Genomic DNA, 21646 nt, shown 5'->3' with positions numbered 1-21646 from the left:
GAAAGAGATGGTGAAAGTCTCTTCCCCAAATACATTTTTGCTTTTGAATATACTGAAAACTTACTAAAACTCCCTCTGCATGTTCTTTTACCCATTGGAACACCTGTGCTTCTGGCATATGCATATTTCTGATAAAAACAGAATTGTTCCTGATGACTTTTGTTGTTATTACCAAATTCAAGGAGCTGTGAAGCTGCCTTAATCCTATTTTGTATGCTCCTTATGGGATTCTGTTTCTAAGCATTCATCAGAAACTCTTTCAAGATAGACTTAAATTGTCATCATAAGCTTTTGTTTAGTTTGCACAGCTATGACTGGTGGTGGTAATGAGGTTTTTTAGAGAAAGAACAAGAAGGAAACCTGTAAACTGAGCCTATTTAAATAAGTAGACAATTATATGTCTTCATGGTTTGTTACTGTTAGTGAGGCAACCCAAAGGGGTGGGCTTTCTGGAACCTGATGCTTATGTGCATCTGTCTTGTAAATGCTTTTTTTTTCCTTTATGCTTTTTAAAGGTACTTTTTAAAAGAGCATAAAATAAATCTATGACCTAAAGAGTAGAGTTCAGTTTGCTACCTTTAACGTAGAGGCCTTATCTCTCACTTGTCAGTGGAGAGCCATTGGTACAGTTAGTGGAACACAGCATGTGATTCATCTGAGCAGCCATGGGATGGGGGTTGCACTAGGGTGGGCTGCATGCTCTTTGTGCTCTATTCACTATGGATTTTTTCTCCCAGATGGATCCCACCCAGGATCTATGGGGAAGAGATAAGGTGTTCTAGGTCTGCTTTATATTTTCCAGTAGGAATATTCAATGACCAATCCCTATAGGCCATTAAACACAATATTTTCACCTGTTCAGCAGATCCTGTCTACGTGGAATCTTTTTCCAGCAGTCTTGCCTGTGATATTGGGGAGCATGGGTCCTACTGTGCTCTGGGCTCATTGATAGCATGGCCTGCAAGTCTGACCTTGGTGCTGCTTTTGCAGACAGTAAGTGAAGAAACATGTGCATCATTATAATGCCAATGAAATCCCTACCCTTGCTTCCATGAGTAGGTTTTCAAGTCACTATTGTTCTCTGAATGCTTCCTTTTGAATGGTAGGCTGCCTGTTACCCAGCCCTCCACTTTACATTTAAGACAGAAAGTAAACCTGACAATTCATGTGCAGTGAAGGGTTCCTAGCATTGCACCTGTGTTCATTGCACCAAGAAGTGATTTTGCTGTCCCTTCTGAAACTCTGGACGTGGATAGCATGGTCAGGCAGCTGGAGATCTTGGCTCCCTGGAAAAAGGGGGCCTGGGCTTTATCTCTGAGACTTACCTATCTTGGCATCTGTGATGCCGTTCTTAAAAGCTCATGTTCACTGTTCTTAAAAGCTTGTATTTCAGCAGCACAAACATTACTATTAGTTCTCAACTGGGTTGTAGTGAAGTGTGTATGTGAGCTGCTCCATAAAGTGCAGTGGTCTCTCTCTGAGTGTCTTGTTTCAGCTATGGCTATCCCCGGACTGTATGCAAATTGCTTTTTCCCTCTTTTTTCTTAGAAGACCGATTGAGGGCATGTCTAGTATTTCCTCAGACTATGGGCTAGTGCTTTGACTTCCTGTGGTACCACATGTTTCAGGACTGCTGCTTCTCATCTACTGCTAATGCCCAGCTCCCTATTAATTGCCATTATATGAGATATGTACAATGATTCTTTTTTCTTAAAGTGCTTCTCACTTCCAAAAGGATGTCTCATCCTTTTTAACTGTTGCGCCTGCTACTGTATGTAAACATATTTTTCTCTGGGCAACCACAATGAAAATCTTAAAAAAATAAAATAAAAAACCCATCTCTCAACAACTTCTTTATTATTAACAGCTTGGTGGGGACCCAACAGCTTGGTGGGGACCCAGGAGTCACAGAAGGAACAATGGCACAGATAGCATTCCTCATTTCTTCCCGTAGCATAGCTGGAAGAGCACTCACACAGTTTGAAGGCAATGTCATTCGTTCTCCTGCACTGGGAGGATTTCAGCCTGCATCCCAGCAGAGGGCACCAGTACCTGCAGGCATGAGGAAGCATCTCAGACTCCTACTGGCAGTCTTGTGCTCGGTGTAAAGAATGGGGCGTTTGACACAGCAGGAAGTGAAGCTAATTCTTCTCATCACAGGATGAGACTTGAAGCAAGAAGGATTTGGGGTAGGATTTGAAGATGGAAATCTGATGTTTGGGGTAGCATTAGTGCTGAGTTGTTAAACAATCACAAATGGATCATCAAGGTAGAAGAAAGGTGAAAGGCCATTTGTCTAGACATACCTGACTCTCCCACTGTCTGCCTGTTTCTGATTTAAAATAAACCAGCCAAAAACCCCAAAAAATCCTAAACCCCACAAAACCCAACCAACAACCCCCATCTAAAAAAGAAAGAACTCCACCCCACACTACAGATCCCCTCCCAACAAAAACGTGTATTGCATCAGCAGTGGATTTCAGGAGTCTCTGTTGCTTGACCCAGCCTTGCAGCATGATGGCAGGGGACACCTGCCATTTTGTCCAAATACAATCAGACAGAAAAATATGTTGGATATTACTTTTTTGTACTATTAGTGAGCTCTCAATCCCTTTAGTAAAACCTACTGCTAGCAGTGTTTTGGGAATTTAAACACAATTCTTTTGACACTAAACTTTACTGAATTTGAACTGACCCCGTGATTGGTTTTATTCAGGAGCAGATTTGCCCCACGCTAACAGATTTCCTCGTGTCCAAAAGCACGGCAGCATTCAGCAGATGTATTCCTTCAAGGCTATTGTTCTTTTTATCTGTATTGCTTTTGTGACCTTGAAGTTTCAGGAAGGCAGAGAAGGCTGACCAATAGAGAGCCCTGTGAGGGAGGGGACATAAGGGAAAAGGGATCTGGTTTGGGCTTGTATCCAATTATTACAATACATTTCTAGACTATTTTTTACCGAGGAAGTAAACACTGCTGTGTAAAGGTTAGATATAGACCCACCCATTCCTGGAAGTTATGTACAACTTGTTCTGAGTGGCATCAGTGATGGATCTGTTTTGTGCGTGTATACAATTTTGTGACTAATTACAGTATCATTTTGTGCCAAAGCTTATTAAAAAATGTCTTAGGTTGTTTCAAGAAATTCTTGTTTTATACTGAGCATTTGGATCAATACTAATTGTTTTTAACAAACTGGTAATGTGTAGATCTGTTAGGTCACAGCACTGGTTTAATCCCTGGAATAGAGTCTGAGTCTTAAAGATCATCATTAATCAATATTCTCCAAAAGAAATTGTCAACTCCAGAACATTTTCAATATGCATTTTTCAAGTGCTTTTTTTTTTTTTAGGTATTGGTGAATGTAAGTTTTTATGCTAGCTGGTTTGTGCCCTGAGTGGTGCAGTAGCAAAAGAAAAACCAAGAAAAATCCCCACTGTAATCCTCGGTAATCTATAAGGGAAATAATATAAATAAATAAATAATATAAAGTAGTAGAGATGAAAAGAGTTTTCACAAATGCATCTCTAAGAGATACTTTAATATAGCTTCTGCCTTGTTTCTCCAATGGTCTTGCCTGAGGAATTATACTGGTTCCTTCTGGCATCAAAGCTCTGGAAACCCATAATGGCTAGAGCCTTTGTTAAGCAGTCTCTACAGACATGACACTGTGGCAGCTGCAATGAAATGCACTTTCTTTGTCACACAGGCTAAACCAAGATGATAATAGGGATAAAGCTATTTTGTTTAGATCATTCTTCTCATGCCTTCCCCATAACTTTGAGTTTATATAAGGAAACGCTTTCAATGTTTTGTACCAGACTATCTTGCCTTTCTGTTGAGAAAGATAAAATGATCTGTTGTGCTCAGTGTTGTGACTGAGTTGCCTAATTGTTTCTGTTGTGCTTCCAGAGAGCATTTAAGGTGTACAGATCCTATACTTGACTGAATGCAGTTCTCTTTCCTGAGTTTCTTCCTGCAAATCCCACTCAGTGAACTTCCTATTAAAACAGAATTAGCACAGCAGATCAACTTGTTGAGCACCTTCTTCAAGCTGGAAAGTCAAATACTGGCCAATTCTTTCTCTATACTCTCTGCTTTAAAAAAAAACAGTTGCTTCCAGCTTGCAGCATACACTAAATTTTCAAGAGCTTTCTTTCAGCTAGTTTTGCAAAAACTTGGTATTGTGAAAGGAATTTGAATGGGACCTATCAAAAAAGGCATTAAACCTGGGAAAATATGCTGAACGGTATGTAGTATATAGCACTGCTGTAGAGGGAAAAATCTGGTTACATCTCCATTGATGTTTGAACACTTCTAAGAGAAAAAAACTGAGTGATTATCAGCCATGGTCTCTTTGAAACTCTTGATAATAAACAATATATTTAGGAACCTTTTCTAACTAGCTGTTATTCTCATTTTTGTGGTAAACTGGAAGTGATTCTGAAAAGCTTACAGTCACTCTTTAAGCTATTCTGAATTATTTTCTCTCTAATTCATCTTTATTTTAAGAGAGACAAGCAGTACCTTAGACTGTTTATTAATCTGTAGAAGTCAAAAGATGCTGCTTAATTTCAAAGAAAACTTAATTAGGCTTTGCTAATATATGCTTTATATTTGCTAATATAAGCTTTATATTTAAAGTAATATTTTATATTAGTTTATGCTGTATACTTGATGTAATTATATGTGGAAAAGTAAACTGGATGCTTGTTTTTAAAAAATAGAATTCAAAGTCCATTTACCTCTTTTTCCTTTCTCTCAGGTGGAAAGACATGACATGAATACCCTGAGTTTACCACTTAACATCCGCCGTGGAGGTTCTGATACCAACCTGAACTTTGATGTACCAGATGGGGTCCTAGAATTTCACAAAGTCAAACTCAATGCTGACAGCTTGAAACAGAAAATCCTCAAGGTTACAGAGCAAATCAAGGTTGAACAAACAGCTCGAGATGGAAACGTGGCTGAGTATTTGAAACTGGTGAACAGTGCGGACAAGCAACAGGCTGGACGCATTAAGCAAGTCTTTGAGAAAAAGAACCAGAAATCTGCCCACTCCATTGCCCAGCTGCAGAAGAAATTGGAACAGTATCACAAAAAGCTCAAGGATATTGAACAAAATGGATCTTCCAAAGCTACCAAGGATACTTCCAAAGATAACTTGAAAGATGTTCAGCATGGAAAGTCTCGTAGCGCTGGGCACGGAGCAGAGAGCAGCAAGTCGGGAGTGCCGGGTGTATCTCTGACACCCCCTGTCTTTGTTTTCAGCAAGTCCAGAGAGTTTGCCAATCTGATCCGAAACAAATTTGGTAGCGCGGACAACATTGCTCATCTCAAAAATACCCTGGATGAATTTCGGCCAGAAACAAGTTCTAGAACCTATGGGGGCAGTGCCACCATTGTTGCCAAACCAAAATATGTTAGTGATGATGAATGCTCAAGTGGGACCTCTGGATCAGCAGACAGCAACGGGAATACTTCCTTTAGTCCTGCTGTGGCAAGTACCCTGGACAGTCAAGGAAAGCTTTCCATGATTTTGGAGGAACTAAGGGAAATCAAGGAGACACAGTCCCAATTAGCTGATGATATTGAGAATTTAAAAACCCAATTTAAAAGAGACTATGGCTTTATTTCTCAGATGCTACAAGAGGAAAGATATAGGTATTTTTAATTTAACTGCTCTCTTGAAATGACTTTTGAATGAGTATAGAAACTATTTGGAAAGAGTGTGTGTGTGTGTGTGTGTGTGTGTGTGTGTGTGAGAGAGAGATTTCAGAAGCAAGAGGAAAAAAGAATTCCAATCAATATCTAGTACCAACATGTTTAATTCCTTCAAATACACATAGAATATTTATATTTCCTAGCAAATGGTGTAGTGCCCTTTGCCTTTTGTCAAAGGCTGGTCAGAAAACTCCCTCGTCTGTCATAGTTTTTATGTGAATTATGCAAGAACTGCGTATAGGAGATGCCAATGGTTTTGCAGCTGGTGGAAGGATTCTCATCTAATGTGACTCAAAAAAGCTAACCAGTCTGTGGTGTAGCAGAACTGACTGACAGCTGATAGTTATACCCTTGACTCCTGAGTACCTTGTCCAAATACTTCTCACACACATTGCTATCTTGTGGATGCAATGTCACCTTGTACCCTGGTGTAACACACTCTGGTAGATGTAGTTTGAAGTGCTGTAGCACAACTTCATCTTGCATTGGTTACATGAAAATTAATTTCTTTATCATCCTCTGTGAGAAGTGGCTGATATGTTCTACAGAGGGCTTTCACCTGCTGTACCTATTTCCCATTTTTCCTATGGCTTGTTAAGGTGACAGTCAATTCTTGAAGTCTTTATTACCCCAGTGGGCAAAATCTTGGTATGAAGGGCAATATTTCATATCTCCCTTGCTTATAGTTCTTGAAATACAATGAAAGGCTTGATATCATGTGGTAATATAGGGAGGAAAGTACAATGGAAGGCCTGCTGAACTTCTGACTTGGTTTCAGGAGAAGGCGGAGTGCCCTTTTCCGACAGCTCTCTGCCAATAAAATCTCAAGCCTCCTGCTACCCATTTCTAGACAATTGTGCCTCCGTCATTTTTGTGCTGACTGCAGTGTTTGCCTGTTTGTGTGTTAAATCAAGTGACAAACTCACAAAAAAAATTTCTAGTTTGCTGGTGGTTTACTTGAACTGCTTTACCATGTAGAAACATGCCAGAACAGACTGTACATAAATGGCAGAACCCTGCAGTTGTGTATGAGAGAGAACATATTTTTCCTGTCATTACTGGAGAGCTATTAACTGGCTCAAACTTACTTATGAAGCCATATCTTCTTGGCTAAATGAAGAGTGAAAAATGTGAGTTGGATATCCTTAGGCACTGTTTATATTTCAAAATATTTGCCAATGATGTACAAATATTTGCTTTCTAGCACCTACTGCCAGCAAGAAAGACTCAAAAAAGGCTTTCTGATTGCTGAATAAATGTTTATGGAAAGTTTGCAAAGTTTTTCCTGAGTTCTATATGTGCTTTGTAATGCCAGTCACATGAATTCACCGTATGCTGAGAAATTACCTTTTAAAATGTGCAATTGTTTTTATGATTTGCATTTCTTGAATAGAAGGCACTAAATTTAGACTTCTTTTCCTAATAAGATATGAAAGATTGGAAGACCAGTTAAATGACCTCACCGACCTTCATCAGCATGAGACAGCAAACTTGAAGCAGGAGCTAGCCAGCATAGAGGAGAAGGTGGCGTATCAGGCCTACGAGCGATCACGAGATGTTCAGGTACTTATTTTCCTTATCACAATCTTCTAACATTTTGTAGAGATCTTGTACCATGAAATACTTGCATTTTTTCTACATATTTTTAAATACGGAATATGGGGAAAGATGTAGGCCCATGTTTTCTCTGTTTTAAGGGGAAAACCCAGCACATGGAATCAGAGGCAGTCACCATTTATTTCTCTGGATTCAGGATTTTTTTTCTGCTGGAACTGGTCATATGGCCAGGCAGACTTGTGGTTGAAGAAGGGTCTGTTTTAATTTCTTTCACAGAGGAGGAAGGAATCAAGTCTCCTTGTATTGTGTGACATAACCCTTCTGACAATGTCCTGACATAAACTTCTTGCTCAGACTTTCTCCAATATGTAGTTTCATCACTGACAAGATTTATTATAAATTGAGCTTAGGGTAGTAAGAGAGCTGATTTATAAACTTGTATTTATATATATATATTTATATATATATATATATATGTATTTTTATATAGACTTGTAGATTTGCCAATTATAATTAAAGAGTTTTAAGCCATAGTCACAACACCCTCTTTAATCAAAGCTGTGGGGTGTTTTCACCTTAGTGATCAGTTGCAGTCATGTCTGACCTCAATCAAAAACCAGTATAATGTCTACAAGTATGTCCTGACGGCATGTAGTTACGTACGCACTTGAATATTTTATACAATGCAAGCACTTACATAATGCATGATATTTCCACTCAAAGTCTGAGGAAGTGGTGAAAAGTAGTGAAAACACAGTTGTGCCTTACCTATTCATGAACAACTGAGGAATGCTCAAAGACTGTATTGGCTCACATGGTAAAAGAACCTAAAACCTGTCCTGTATACACCTGTGCTCACATTTCCAAACAGAGAGAGTGCAGACAACAGGATGATCACTGTTTCCTAAATGTGAATTAGGAAGCTCCTGGGAACAGAGTGGGAAAGGGATGGCACTGTATCTAAGCATATCATAGGTTTCATTGTATGTTTAAACAAGAGAGGTGTCTCACAGATTTAAAGAGGACTCCTTTCTGTGGAGGCATCTTGAGGATGTAAAAACGTAATGAAACCTGAGTTGTCCAACAGAAGGGCTGTGAAATATTCCCTAACTCATTAGCAGAATCCTGGAGGGGTGTCAGAGACTTCTAAAAGACTCCTGGAAGGGTGTCAGAGACTCCTTAATGAAGTGCTATGTTGACACAGCCTTGTTTCTTTTATCTCTGTACCCAGTTGGGCCCATTTAAACCTCTGGGCTTTGGAAAATTAGCTAAAATGGAGTAAAAGGATTTAAGCTCTGGATATTTTGAGTAACAGCCTAACTGTCGCTAAAGGATGTGCAGATAGTTTTAAAGACATATTCAGCCTCTCAGTGCAGAGCTGCAGGTATCAGACTTTTGCAGCTGGACTGCCTCTAAAGCAGCACAAGACAATTTGATAACTTGCAGTCAGAGTGGAAGAAAGACCAGGGAAGTTCATTAGTGCGTAGTGGAAAACGTGCCTGAATCATAACAGACTTTGTGCCACCCATTAAGAACTGTAGTAACAATCTTCTATATTGTTACTAATTCCTAGAGAAAGGAAGCAGCCTTGTGTAAAGCACTGTGCCACACTCTCTGTGGTGACCTTGGTGCCTGGACAGTCGCTTGGTAAGCCAGTTCAACTTGCTGCGACAATGAAGAACTGACCCAGCAAGGGAAAGCTGATAACTCTCTGGGTGCTTATACACAGAGGTTTGGTTTGAAACAGCCTGGTCACCTGTGTGACCAGGTGAACAACCTTGCTAGTGCAAGGAAAATACCTGGAGTTTGAGAGTATGCAAGAAAGTAGGGATGCTGGAGCATTGGTTTTCTTTGTCACGCAGTGGTAAAAGATTCTGTCAAGTTGATCAAACTCATGAAATTATAGCTCTGCACCACGTTATGCAGTGATGCCCAAATCCCAATTCCTGCAAAAAGCTGGCATTTTGGCAAATAAGTGAAGCAGTTGGAAGTTGTTTTGCTTTGGGAGGGTTTAAGAATGGGGGTAGTGTCTTTAGGAAGCATTTTAGTCAAAGAGCACTTTTAGTCTGTCCTCAAGAGAAGAGGAAGGTCTGCTTTCTTTAGAACAAATTGTGAAACAGAAAAGATCATGTGGGAGAGAATCCCATAAAAGCATCTCACAGGTTGTTCCACTGTCTTCACACTGACAGAGGGAGAAGGCCAGATCTCACAGAGGACTCAAGCCCAACACTATAGGATGGGTAGCTTTGAGAGCAACATCGGTGTAGACCCCAGAGGCAGTGTAAACTAAGTGCTGCTACATGTTGCAAAGTAGAGTTAATTAGTATCACAGCAAGCCTGCCCTGATGTTTTCTATAGAATATGAAAGCAACTCATTTTCTTGCTGTTTTGATGCAGTGATAGTTTCTATGGCAACAGCTTTACTAGTACTTTATATCAACAGTATATATAGGAAACAACTGTCATGAACATTAAACTTATGATACTTTTTCTCGAGCATGAAAAAAGAACAAACCAACATTTTGGACAGTGTTGTTAGGCTTGATTATGCCTGAGCAAACAGTGACACACTCATTCAGACATATATGTGCATTTAGTTTTTTAAAAGTTGGTGCTTCATTGAAATTTTAGCAGTCAATAATAAATTACACTTCTAATCTAGCTGATGGATGGCTCTGCAGCTAAAATGTGAAGAAACGTTGAAGGGAAATATGGCTGCCCTAATTCTTGTTTTCTGTCTCCAGGAAGCCTTGGAATCATGCCAGACTCGGGTTTCCAAACTGGAGCTCCATCAGCAAGAACAGCAAGCACAGCAGTCTGAAACAGTTAATGCCAAAGTGCTCCTGGGGAAGTGCATAAATGTTATCCTGGCCTTCATGACTGTCATCTTAGTGTGCGTTTCTACTATTGCAAAGTTCATTGCTCCTATGATGAAGAGCCGTTTTCATATCATCTGCACTTTTTTTGCAGTGACACTGCTGGCAATATTTTGTAAAAACTGGGATCATATCATTTGTGCTATAGAAAGAATGATTATACCAAGATGAAGCTATTGGACTGGCTGGTCTTTAATTTTTTCTTTTTTTTTCTTTTTTCCCCCCTTTTTTCTTCCCCTCCCTGTTTTATAAGCACTGTGTGTAAACAAATTCTGGTGTAAATATATAAAAGTATACTTGTTGGCAGTCAGTTGCCTGTTCAATCTAATTTTGTCTAACTGGCTGTATCTGTAATGAACTGTTCACTTAAGTCAGTCTTCTGCCTTAATCCAAAAGGTTTTCCACTTTCCAAACCCATACCCACAAAAGATGGTATGATGGTCTGGGAGGGATCCCAGCAATTGCAAGTGTCAAGTGTGCTTTTTACTAGGCTGGCGTGCAAAGAGTGTGATCAAGAGGGAGTGCCATAATGTGTATCAGCTCTGCTAGACTGATAGTTAATTTTCTCTCTGAATCCAGCTAGAGTGATAAACCAAACTGTGCAGTCATGTGTATTGATAGTTCTAGATTCTAAATTATTGGGTAACATTACCTGGGATTTTGAGTTTTCAAGACTAACAAAACTTGATGCTTCTGCTAGTAACTTTTTGCACAGAGTTTATTGTTTGTACATGAGACCAGTGATGACTATTGACCACAGTTAGCAATTGTTCTGTCCTAGCACTGTTCCTTATCACATTCAGGAAACACATACACCTGGCATAAGACTTCCAAAGATGGTCTGAATTGAATTATAAGATCCCCAGGCAACTTTGTAAAGGAGTTAAGAAGCAAGTAAGTGATAGATAAGTTGTCATCCACACCAAAGCACTCACTTGTTCAAGCCCTGCAACCTGCACGGGAAAGAAGTACACAGAACAGCAGCATTCAGGTTAGCTTTTGTTAGCACTGAATTGTTGGGGTGTTCTGACTGAATGCAAAGCATACAGGTGGTGGGACCCTGGGTACAGTGGATTTCTTTCTTCTGTCAGATTAAAGAATGTGGCAGAAACATAAGGGAACAGCTTCTTAAGGGGAGCAGGGAGTTAAACTTCTGTAAATATAGGAACTGTAGACACTCTCAACAAACATTCCTGAAAATAATGTATTAACATGCAGTATCACTACTAGGAGAAGGGTTGGGTTTGTTTTCCCACTGGAATTCATTTTGCTTGATTTAATAACTGCAAAAAAATTTCCCTGAAATCAGCTTGGCTTTCAGCCATTATATAAAACAAAATCTTTATTAAAAATAAACAAACAAGCAAACAAAACCCCCACAAAACAAACCACCACAACCAGAATTTTTCTCCACTCTCCATTAAGTGAAAAGACAGTGTCTCTGATTATTTAATGTTCAGTGTTAGTAACGGTGAAAATAATTGTCATTACATATTTTGTTTTCGGTTGCAGTATTTTTAATGCTGGTATTATGGGAGGGAGGGCATAGTTTGATGTGTATATTTCTTTTTAATCAAGTGCAATAGTTGGTGTAGAATTTGTGAAGACTTTATTCTGAGGAAAGGGAGTGGGTGAGGGGAAGGCAGGGAAGAACTCTGACATTTTACCACAGTCAGATAAACAGTGAATAGTTACTATTTGTGGCTTCAGGAACTAAGGAAAGGACAGAATTAACTTAATGAATAATGATATAGCTCAACATTTAGAAAATTCAATTAAAATACTTACAAATATTTAAAGAATTCTTTATATGTCCTAAGTCGTTGCACAGAGAATCAGGAAGGACTGTGCTGGTTTGCAGTCACTGGAAATGGATCAGATCAGGCACACCCATGTTGTCTTTACCCAGCCCTACCTCATCCCAAGTGGGAAGTGAAGTGGAAACCAAAACCAAACAAACAAGAGCCCAAACAAGACCAAAAACTGGTTCTGATCCTAAGAATGCTGTGACTCTTCATGGTGTTTTCTTGCCATCTCTATTATAATCTCCATTCTTCTCTTCAGCTTGCCCAGCCAACTTCTGCATTGGCCTCTTGAGAAAATAGTTAGTTTAGCATTTTGTTAAATGGATTCAGTAATGTAGACATGCAAGAAAGGAATACCATATGTTAATAATGTTTACATAAGAAAAACTCCTTTGCCTATTGCATGATTATACATTTATATAATCCCCCCATTGCTATTTTATGTAGTTGAAATGTTACATCAGGCAGGACAGGCAGGAAAAACGTTAGTATTTTTCTTATAACAAAGGATGTTGTTGTCGTAATTCACATTCCCTTCACACCTGGGAATGTGCAGGCTTCTGCTCCAAGGGCATCCTGTTACAACTCTGGGAGATAACCTCAGCGCAAAATGAAGGTAGAATCTAAAATTTATGTCTCTACAAAAGATTGCTCACTGTCTTGACAGAATCTGATGGGGCCTAAATTCTAAATTGGAAACAGGAAGGTCTTGCACTTCCATATTGGCTTTACATGTGGCAGAGGACATAGAAGAAGCTCTCAAGTCTGCATAATGTTAGTTATGTAAATTAAAACAACCTAATTGGTGAATGGGTGCATCTCTTTTCTAGGTTATTTTCTCTGCTAGGTTTAAATCACTGGAGGTTTAAGTCACATGAAGAAATAATAAAAAATGTAAAGTGAAGAGCAAAAGACTGCTTTTGAGTGAAACTATTGTAGTTTTGCACAGAGTGAGACTGTAGTGCCAGGAACTCTGCCTCGTGGAAGGCCACCCGAGGAGGGAGGTCTCCCTTCCTGCCTTTGTGGTCATATTTCCTACCCTGTGCTAACTACTGCTATGTAGTGACATCTTCCATATGCCATGTTAGCTCACTAGACTGGAACAAAAACCTGGTGAAAGAGGTAGATGGTTCTCCACATCTAGAGATTTGAAGGGCTGGTAAAAAGGTCTCATGAGTACAAAACTGGGATTTTAAGGGAGATTAGCCTTTTTCTTCTTGTTGCAGTGAATCATCAGCTGTCCCTAAAACTGGGCTCCAGGCAGACTCTCTGCAGATTGTTGGGGCAGCTTCAGTGTAGAAAAGTTCTTCCTAACTTTTTCCTAGAGGGAACAAACAGCCCCAGCATGTGGTGGGACAAGCTAGCCAGCTGTGCCTATACTCGGGATCCAGAGAAGAGAAGGCTGGTCCTGAGCTAGCCTGGGCTGATGCCTCTGCCATTAGCTTCAGTATGGGCAGCACTTCCCCCCTTTAGGCTGGGACTGTGTATTTTACCTATCAGTGTGTGTATCTGGCCTGCAGTCTGAGCTCTGCTTCCTCTGAAAGTATGCCTAGGCCAACCCAAAGAACGGCAGTTCTCCTAATGAGAGCTCTGTTCAGCTTCTCAATCAATTAACCGTGTTCTGTCAGGATACCATTTGCTTTTATATTCTCATGCAACACATCAGGCATTCTTAGGATACTCCTTACACCTACTCATCATGAGCCTCTAAAACACTCCTACTCAACAAAAAGTTGCCAGACAGTGTCTTTTCTGCTTGATGCTGCCTGGTAGGCAAGTATTTCATTTCACTCTGGTAGTAGTTCTCTGATGGAAAAGCCCTTCAATAAGTTGTTAATACCTATTCTATAGGCTTTTGGCAGCTTTGTTTGGAGGTTTCTGGAGATTTAGTTTCTTATGAAAATTAGCACAATTTTCCTGATTTCTCCTATTTCAGCATTCAGGACTACATGAGGTTTCCTCTAAAAATTGTTGAATGGATCCCTCTGCTAGCTTCAACTCCATTATTGTTGAAAGTCCAATTAGTGATTGGCAGGACTGATTGAGACCCAGTTTAAATTCCTTCTTCTTTCTGCTGTACATTATATGCATTCATGCAACTTCTCATTTTATTGAACTCCTGTGATGTCTATTTGCTCTGAATTCTTAGAGAGGCACTAAAAAATTTCACTGCATTTTAGTTTAATATCAAAATGTTTGTGTTATGCAGTGCCTCTGCTGCAGGACATCTATCAGTATAGATCTGATGTCTGCATTCCAGGAAGCCCTTGTTCCAGCCCTGCAACCTGCACGGGAAAGAAGTACACAGAACAGCAACAGCCCTTATGAAATGGTTTTCTGTGAACACATAATGACTGTTTATTTGGGGAATAGCAATGCAAAAGGTGAAGACAGTTTGCTGTAGGAGATGATCCACTCGCCCAGGAGTTGAAGCTAGACAAATCCAGAGTAAGCATAAGGTTCAGTTTTGCAATCGTAAGGGTTGCCAACTAATTATTAGCTACTGAATGACATAATAAACAAGGACTCCAGCATTTGAAGCTGAATTAGTTCAGGCTTATGATTGATACAAAGTTAACTGCATAATAACTAGTGCTTTCTGAAATCAAAATCATTGAACAAGAAATTCAGGAACAAAACAAGAAAACACAGAAGTTCTCTGCTATTTTTAATCAACAAAATATATATCTGCTTTCTTCATTCCCCATCATGCCAGAACCTGGCCTTTAAGTACAGGAGATTATAAAGGGCTTGTTTTCAGATAAAGTTGGAATGGTCTCTCTGATGCTAATCCTGTTCAAAATATCAGACAATTTTACATTGCAACAGTGAAAGACTAAGAAAAGTTTTATTTAAGTCAATGAAATCACTTCTTTTCCCTGAAAAAGCCAACTGAGATGATGCTGTATATAGGGACTGCATGAGGCCAAGTCAAACTGTCTTGTATGGTTGATTTGCTGTATGTTTAGCATATTAAGTTGTACTGTTGTTGGAAAGTTTTGCACAAAGCTACCTTTCCTTTTTACCTGGGGAACCTGGGTCTGGTAGTATCAAGGTGTACCAAAAATTGTCTGCTTTTATTGACTAAAGTTAATTGTCTTGGCGTGTGACCTGCAATGTTTCCCATAGTATTTCCATTTTGTGCAGCACTGTGGAAAGATTCGACTATGAAAATGTAATTTTTGTATATTTGGTTGTGTAGTCATGACTGCCTCTAAGGTGCCATTAACATTTTTTAAAATAAAAATATTTACATTTATTTGATGATGAATATTGTCTCTTAAACTTTCTGTCTGATCACTCAAACCCCTATCAATTTTCCTTTCTCAGTAACAAATTATTCAATTGACAGTGATATAGTTACCCCATTGAGCACAAGGCCCAGTTTTAATATACTGACAAATCTGAGCATTCTCTGCTGCAATTTTGACCAAAACCTGTTGAATTTCACTTATATTTGTGACATGGCAAAACTGCAAACATCAAACTAGGAATCATCATTGCTTTTATCTGAAGCTTATGTGAAATTTGCCATGCAAATGTTATGCTATTGTGCCAAGTGGCTGGACTCACTTTGGATTTTTTTTTTGGAAACTTAGAATTGGAAACTTAAGAAGTTTTTTCATGTTATTGTCAGAAACCTTGGTCACATGTGCCAAAAAAATAACATAACTGACATAAAGCAAAAAGTTTGCCTTTTTAATTCATAAAACAGACATCTTGTCAGCTGGCACTGGGAGCCACAGACAATGATGTTATTTTTATTCCACTAATAGAGCAGAAACAGTGCCATAACAGATTGCTTTGCAATCAAGCTGTACTTCCTATTTTCTCCTATTTGATGAAATGGCACGGGGTCTGCTGTGTCACCTGCAGACTTTCCAAGGTCTTGTCATGCTGAGTTTCACATGGGTTCCTGGAACTTGTTCTATATTAAGGCTAACTCCATTCACAAACAGCAGCTTCTCTCAGAACCACTAACAATTTTGCCCATTTCTGGCATGGGCTGAATAATCCCTGCTAAGCAGGCAAACCAGACATAAAAAAATGCACCTCACTCACCATCACTTCTCTCAGTTGCTCAAAACTCTGGCTTTGTAGAGTGCATAGCACTCCCTGGCAATTGCTTTAACACCCAGAGTTAGAAAGGCAGAGAGTAAAATACAACAGTTCTGCTTAACAGCACAGAAAGAGAAGTGCCACTTGCTGCCAAGAGGCAGCCACTGTGCAGTGTTAGCAATCACTGGATGAAACAAATAACCCTTACCAGCAGTGTACTCTGAACATACTTTGTGTTGGTGCCTCAAATAACTCCAAGAACCAAAGCTGTGTGACTGTGCCAGAACCAGCTGAAGGCACCCAAGACTTCATCTGCTGTTACGCTGCAACTCATTTTGCAACATCCAGAACTGCTCTGAACTAGCTGGCTGAGGCAGTGCTAGCAGAGCAGTTTATTATAAACTTAGTGATAAATTCTTCCTGAAGGTGTGTGCTTATTTCTCTGCTTGTGCTGCTGCAGAAGTACAGCAGTCAAACGGCAGGTTCTGCCTCCCCTGGCAACTGGCACTGATGTAATTGAAAGGAGAAATTTCCACACTGTATCCTCTTCAATTCCTGTTTGGACTGTGACTTAAGTGACAACTCATTAGTTTTGTGAATTTGCCTAGTGGATCAATGCTATGTCACCTTTTATGCGTAGCTGACCAGATTCAGACAGAAGTAAAGTGGAGAGGCTGAACTTCTGGACAGGCTGGTGCTAGTCACTTCTGGGGTTCTGGAGGACTCCATCCCCTGCCCAGTTCTCTTCAACCTAATTAACATCTTGGATGCAGGACTCAAAGGAATACTAAATAAGTTAGCCAATGACACTATATTGGGAGGAGCTGTCGACTCCTTCGAGGGCAGAGAAGCCCTGCAGAGAGATCGCAACAAATTAGAGATGGGCGATCACCAACCAAATGAAGCTTAACAACGGAAAGTGCCAGACTGTGCACCTGGGGACAGGGCAGTCCTGGTTGTGTGTATAGAATGGGGAACAAGAGGCAGCACTGTGGAAAGGGACCTGGGGCTCCTGGTGGATGGCAAATTGAACAGGAGCCAGCAGTGCCCTGCCAGCCAGGAGGCACCAGACAACCTGGGGTGTCCTGGGGGCATCAGGCACTGCATCACCAGCCAGGCAAGGCAGGGGACTGTCCCCTCTGCTCTGCACTGGGGCGGCCTCACCTCGAGGGCTGGGGGCTGTTTGGGGTGCCAAAATATAAAACAGCCATTAAGATGTTATAGACCCTCCAAAGAATGGCCACCACTAGGATGGTGAAGGAGCTGGAATGGCAGCCTTTGAGGATTGGCTGAGGTCACTTGGTCTGTTCAGCCTGCAGAAGAAGCTTCGCTCTCATGACCAGCAAGGGGACTTGAGGAAATGGCATGAAACTGAGTCAGGGCAGGTTTAAGTTGGATATCAGGAAAACACTTATTTATTCAGAGAGTGGTTAGGAGTGGAAGGGGCTCTTCAGGGAAGTGATCACAGCACCAAGCCTGTCAGAGCTCACACATGGTGAGACTCTTAAGGTGTCCTGTGCAGGGCCAGGAGTAGGACTCAATGACCTGATGAGTGCCATCCAAGTCAGCATATTCTATGATAACTTACACCTTAGGACAAGCTTGAAGCTGGCCAGTGCTGAGCTTCTGAAAGAAGCACAGACATGCTTTTGACAGAAACTTAAGGAACTGAGCTTGCATTTGAAGTCATGACCCCTTCAGCTGCTGAGTGTGTGGTTCTACTCACCTGGGTGTGTAAATTTAGGAAAGCTCTTTAGTTATTGTGCCTAGAATGGAATCAATCTAATGGAAATGAAAGTACAGTCAGGACTGAAGCCAGTAATATATGAAAACAATATACATGGGAAGAAACCCTTGGAGCCTAAAAAATTCCTTTTATATTTTTCTGTTGAATACCATTTTAATGAGTTGGTACTGGTCAGGAGAACACCCTTTTCCTCTGTAGTTATAGGCACTTGGTGATAAAGACAGAAGATCAGCACGAGATGCTGTACATCCAGGCTGAAGAGAAAAGGAGAGCGCACAATGCTTGTGTGGTCAGCAGTCCCATACAACTCATCTGTCTGAGTAATAACTTAATAAACTGCTTTAGGCTTCATACCCACTGATGTCCTCTATGCTAAAAAAAATGGTAAAAACCCCTCTGAGTTTAATTGGGCAAGATTTATCACAGTACTACGGCACTTAAAAGCAATTCTGTCTTTTGACTTTGTAATGCCAAAAATATTCATTTTATCAGGCAATCTACCCACCACAGTGTATGGTTTTAAGTCTCTTCCACAAAATAGCACACTACTTAGTCACAGACATCTCTGCCACAATTGTATTGGTTGGTGAAACTATTTGGATGCTTTCAGGATCTGCTGACTCAGATGCTGAACAGAGCTTGTACTCCCAACACTAATTCCCCACTTGGCCTCTATCCTGCCAGGCTGGATTCAGGTCAAGGTGACACAGACTAAGCATGGATTAAATCACAGGTACGACGTAGCAACAAAACCTTCTCTACAGATATGTCACTGGGCTACAGGAGCTTGAGGATTTGTCTAATCTAACAACTATTTTCAGCTTGCTCAACTGGGGTAGCAAAGAAGTCTAAATGAACTTTCAAACTCAAGACTTCTTCTGACCATACTGAGTCAGTATACTCCTCCAAAGACTGTATCGACAAAATGGATTGAAATATTTTCCTGGGCTTCTCTACATATTTTATAGCTCTTTATATTTTATTGCTTTCTTTGTGTGAGGATGAACCTTGCTGTTCTGTGAAAGGTTGATCTACCCAGAATTAATATAATATGACAGTTAAAGAGTCACAATCTCTAATACTGTTGATCAAAATCTGTAAGATCTCTAAATGAAATCTCTTACTTTTATTTGAGCCACAGTGAACTTCAAGTGTCCCTTAAAGACACTTTCTTTAAAAATAAACTAGTGACACCTGTAGCTGCATAAATTTCTATTTTTACAAAAAAAAACCCACACCTGCCTCTGCTGTGGGGGATGTTTCAAAAAGGGGAGTTTGGCACTGTTGAATAATAATATTTTTTAATGTAAAGGTGTTATACACATTTCCATTATGTACTGAGTTAGAAGAGAAATCAAACAAACCAACTTCAGTATGTGGTTCTCCTCTCTCCCCAACAGAATCACTTCATATTTACTTCTCCCTCATTTTCCCCCTATATTTGTCTAGTAATATTTAAAATCTTGTCTAGCTGTTTCTGCCTCTTGCTGTCCAGATCTCTCTCTTGATTGACCCTCCCTTCTCTTTTTGCTGTGTGCATTAGCCCCACTCCTACTCCTATAGGCTCTGCTTTCTATTCCTCCTTCCTTGAGCCATTTCCTCCTTGTGCCCTTGAAGTCCATCTTGATTCTGGCTTTTTCTCTCTTTCTGGGCGCTCTGCAAGATTCCCATCTGAGTCACTAGAGCAGCTCTCCTTTGAAAGCCAGCAGAGGCAGGATGGTCACTGTGAGGAAGAAGAGCCCCATTACTGCCCACACTTCAGAACCACTGGCCATCAGTGAGTAACTGGAATTATCTCAGCTGGTCTGGGAAGGAAACCCTTCTCTGTTCAACGTGGAAAATGTGGAGGCAAAAATAAAGTAACACAATTTCCACCATCTTGAGTTTCCTCTTAGAAAAAGATTACTCATTGGAAATACTCACACAATAATTATTCCCTGAATTAGCTGGCAAGAGACACCCAACCTTGTCTGTTGATTTTAGTTACTTAAACAATTTTAGATTTTGTAACTTTTTGCTGTGTCCCCCGCAGAGCTGACACTGAGTGATCTGCATTCTTGGTGTCATGTTTCTCATGTAAATGAATTGCTTTCCTATAGATTATAGCTATGTAATCCTGCTATGAACAGACACTAATAGAACCAAAGAAAGGATCTGCGCCATTCTACCATTCCTATTAATGCAGCTGTAAAAGGGTGAAAGGCTTCTGTTTGGTCTTAGTTAATATTTGTAGAGCTGATAGTGAAAAAAAAAAAAAAGAAAGCAAATTGGATACAGAAAATGAGGGTGTAACTTCATGACACTTTCAATAAAGATTTCTTTGCAGTGTAAAACTGTTAGGCTCTATGGCTTTTAATGTTCATCTTTTTCATCAAAATTTGTTTTGAATAAAAACTAATTCTTTATTCACTGCAGAGTCATGTGGAGTCATTTATTTCCCTACAGGTGTACATTGGTATAGACGGAATAGTGGCGATGTTTCACTTCTAACATCGCAACAAGTGCAACATCCGTGCACGCACGGCGGTGCAGCCGGGCTGGCGGCAGCGCCGCGCTCTGCCCCTGCGGCTGCGCTCATGGCGGATTTGAACGCTTCATTAGCCGCCAGCCGCCTCTGGGGAGCCGCTGCAGCTCCCATCTCCCGTGCTGCCAAATGTGACACCTGCCTTCCAGGTTTTTTAGTCACTTTGTGCATGTGTGTGTGTCATCACCAATACCCACCTTCTAATAGACTAATTGAAAACTATTTTAATCCCTATGAAAGCGCTGTTAGCTTTATTAGAGGAATGCCAATAGCGATCAGGACGTTCAATCTCTTCCTTCATTCAAAGAGATTTTAGAGGGGAAATGAGGATGTTTACGAGAAGATCATGCTTACAGTATTTCAGCGGCTCGTAGCAGCCGATCTCTGTGCAAGAGCAGCGGCCCCGGGGCACCGCGGAGCGCTCACGGCGCTCTGAGGGCCGGCCCCGCCATCACGGAGCCCGCCCGTCTCCCCGGCAACGCTCCCAGCCTGCCCCGCGGGCCCCGGCGGCGGCCGGGCGGCGGGAGGTGAGAGGCGCCATTTTTAAATCGCTCGGGCCGGCGGCAGCCGCGCCAAGCTGGGCTGTGGGCGGGGGTTCCGCTGTGCCACGGGGGGTCGGGGCGTGCGGAGGACCGGGCTGTAAGGGGGGGAGCCGGGCTCTGATGGGGGCTGGGCTGGCCGCGGCTCTTGTGCGTGCGTGGGGCCGCAGCTCTTGGCGGGCTGGCGGGGAGGCCCCTCGGCCTGTGCCCGGCCCCGCGCGCTCCCCGCGGCCCGCGCCGTTGCTGTGGGCGCAGCCGGGACGGGAGAGCCCAGCGCTGCCCTGTGCCCGCTGCTCCCGCTCCGGGAACGGCCTGCGCGGCCTCTGGGGCCTGCCGCGTTCGCCATCGCCTGGAACGCTTCAGGGGCAGGAGGAGCCCGCTCGCTGCAGGTTTTCAGGTGTTTGCGCTTGTCTGCTTTGCTTTCCACCAGCGATCCTCAGCCGCGTTCACTGAGAGGAAAGTTATTATTTTTCTGTGCTTCTGGATGTGTGTCAGCCGTGTTAGTGTTATTCCTCTGACCGAGGTCCTACGTCTAAAAGTAAAAAAAAAAAAACCAACAAAAAAACAACCCAGCAAAAAGGTCATAGTGACTTAAGTGGCTCATTTGGCCTCTCACTCGATCTTCGCCCACATTCTGTAGAGTGTATATAAGATCGTGTTTCTTCCTACAGGCGGTGTGGGATATGTATGCCAATGTGAAACCTATGCCCTCCTTGAACATCTCGAGTTTTGAGTCAATGTGAAAGGGAAGTGATTTTTCAGAAGACTTTTGTTTGTGCGCTATAGCTGTATTTGCAAAAAAGCAGCCGTTTGTATG

The 21646-nt window shown here is 41.3% G+C and overlaps 1 protein-coding gene across 1 annotated transcript in view; it reads left to right on the top strand.

Annotated features, from left to right (window-relative positions):
- TMCC3 (transmembrane and coiled-coil domain family 3) overlaps positions 1-15178 on the top strand; it is a 44334-nt gene extending 29156 nt beyond the window's left edge. Inside the window, exons 2-4 of the mRNA XM_084206016.1 lie at positions 4764-5662; positions 7150-7285; positions 10024-15178. Coding sequence (XP_084062142.1) covers positions 4764-5662; positions 7150-7285; positions 10024-10326 — 1338 coding nt within the window. The 3' untranslated portion in view covers positions 10327-15178. The remainder of the gene's footprint in view (positions 1-4763; positions 5663-7149; positions 7286-10023) is intronic.
- The last annotated feature ends 6468 nt before the right edge of the window (positions 15179-21646 follow it).

Source organism: Fringilla coelebs (assembly GCF_963513975.1).
Source record: "Fringilla coelebs genome assembly, chromosome: 5".
In the NCBI taxonomy this organism is placed as follows: domain Eukaryota; kingdom Metazoa; phylum Chordata; class Aves; order Passeriformes; family Fringillidae; genus Fringilla; species Fringilla coelebs.
The sequence above is the reverse complement of the archived record's forward strand: the minus strand, read 5'-3'. Positions and strand labels throughout refer to the sequence as shown.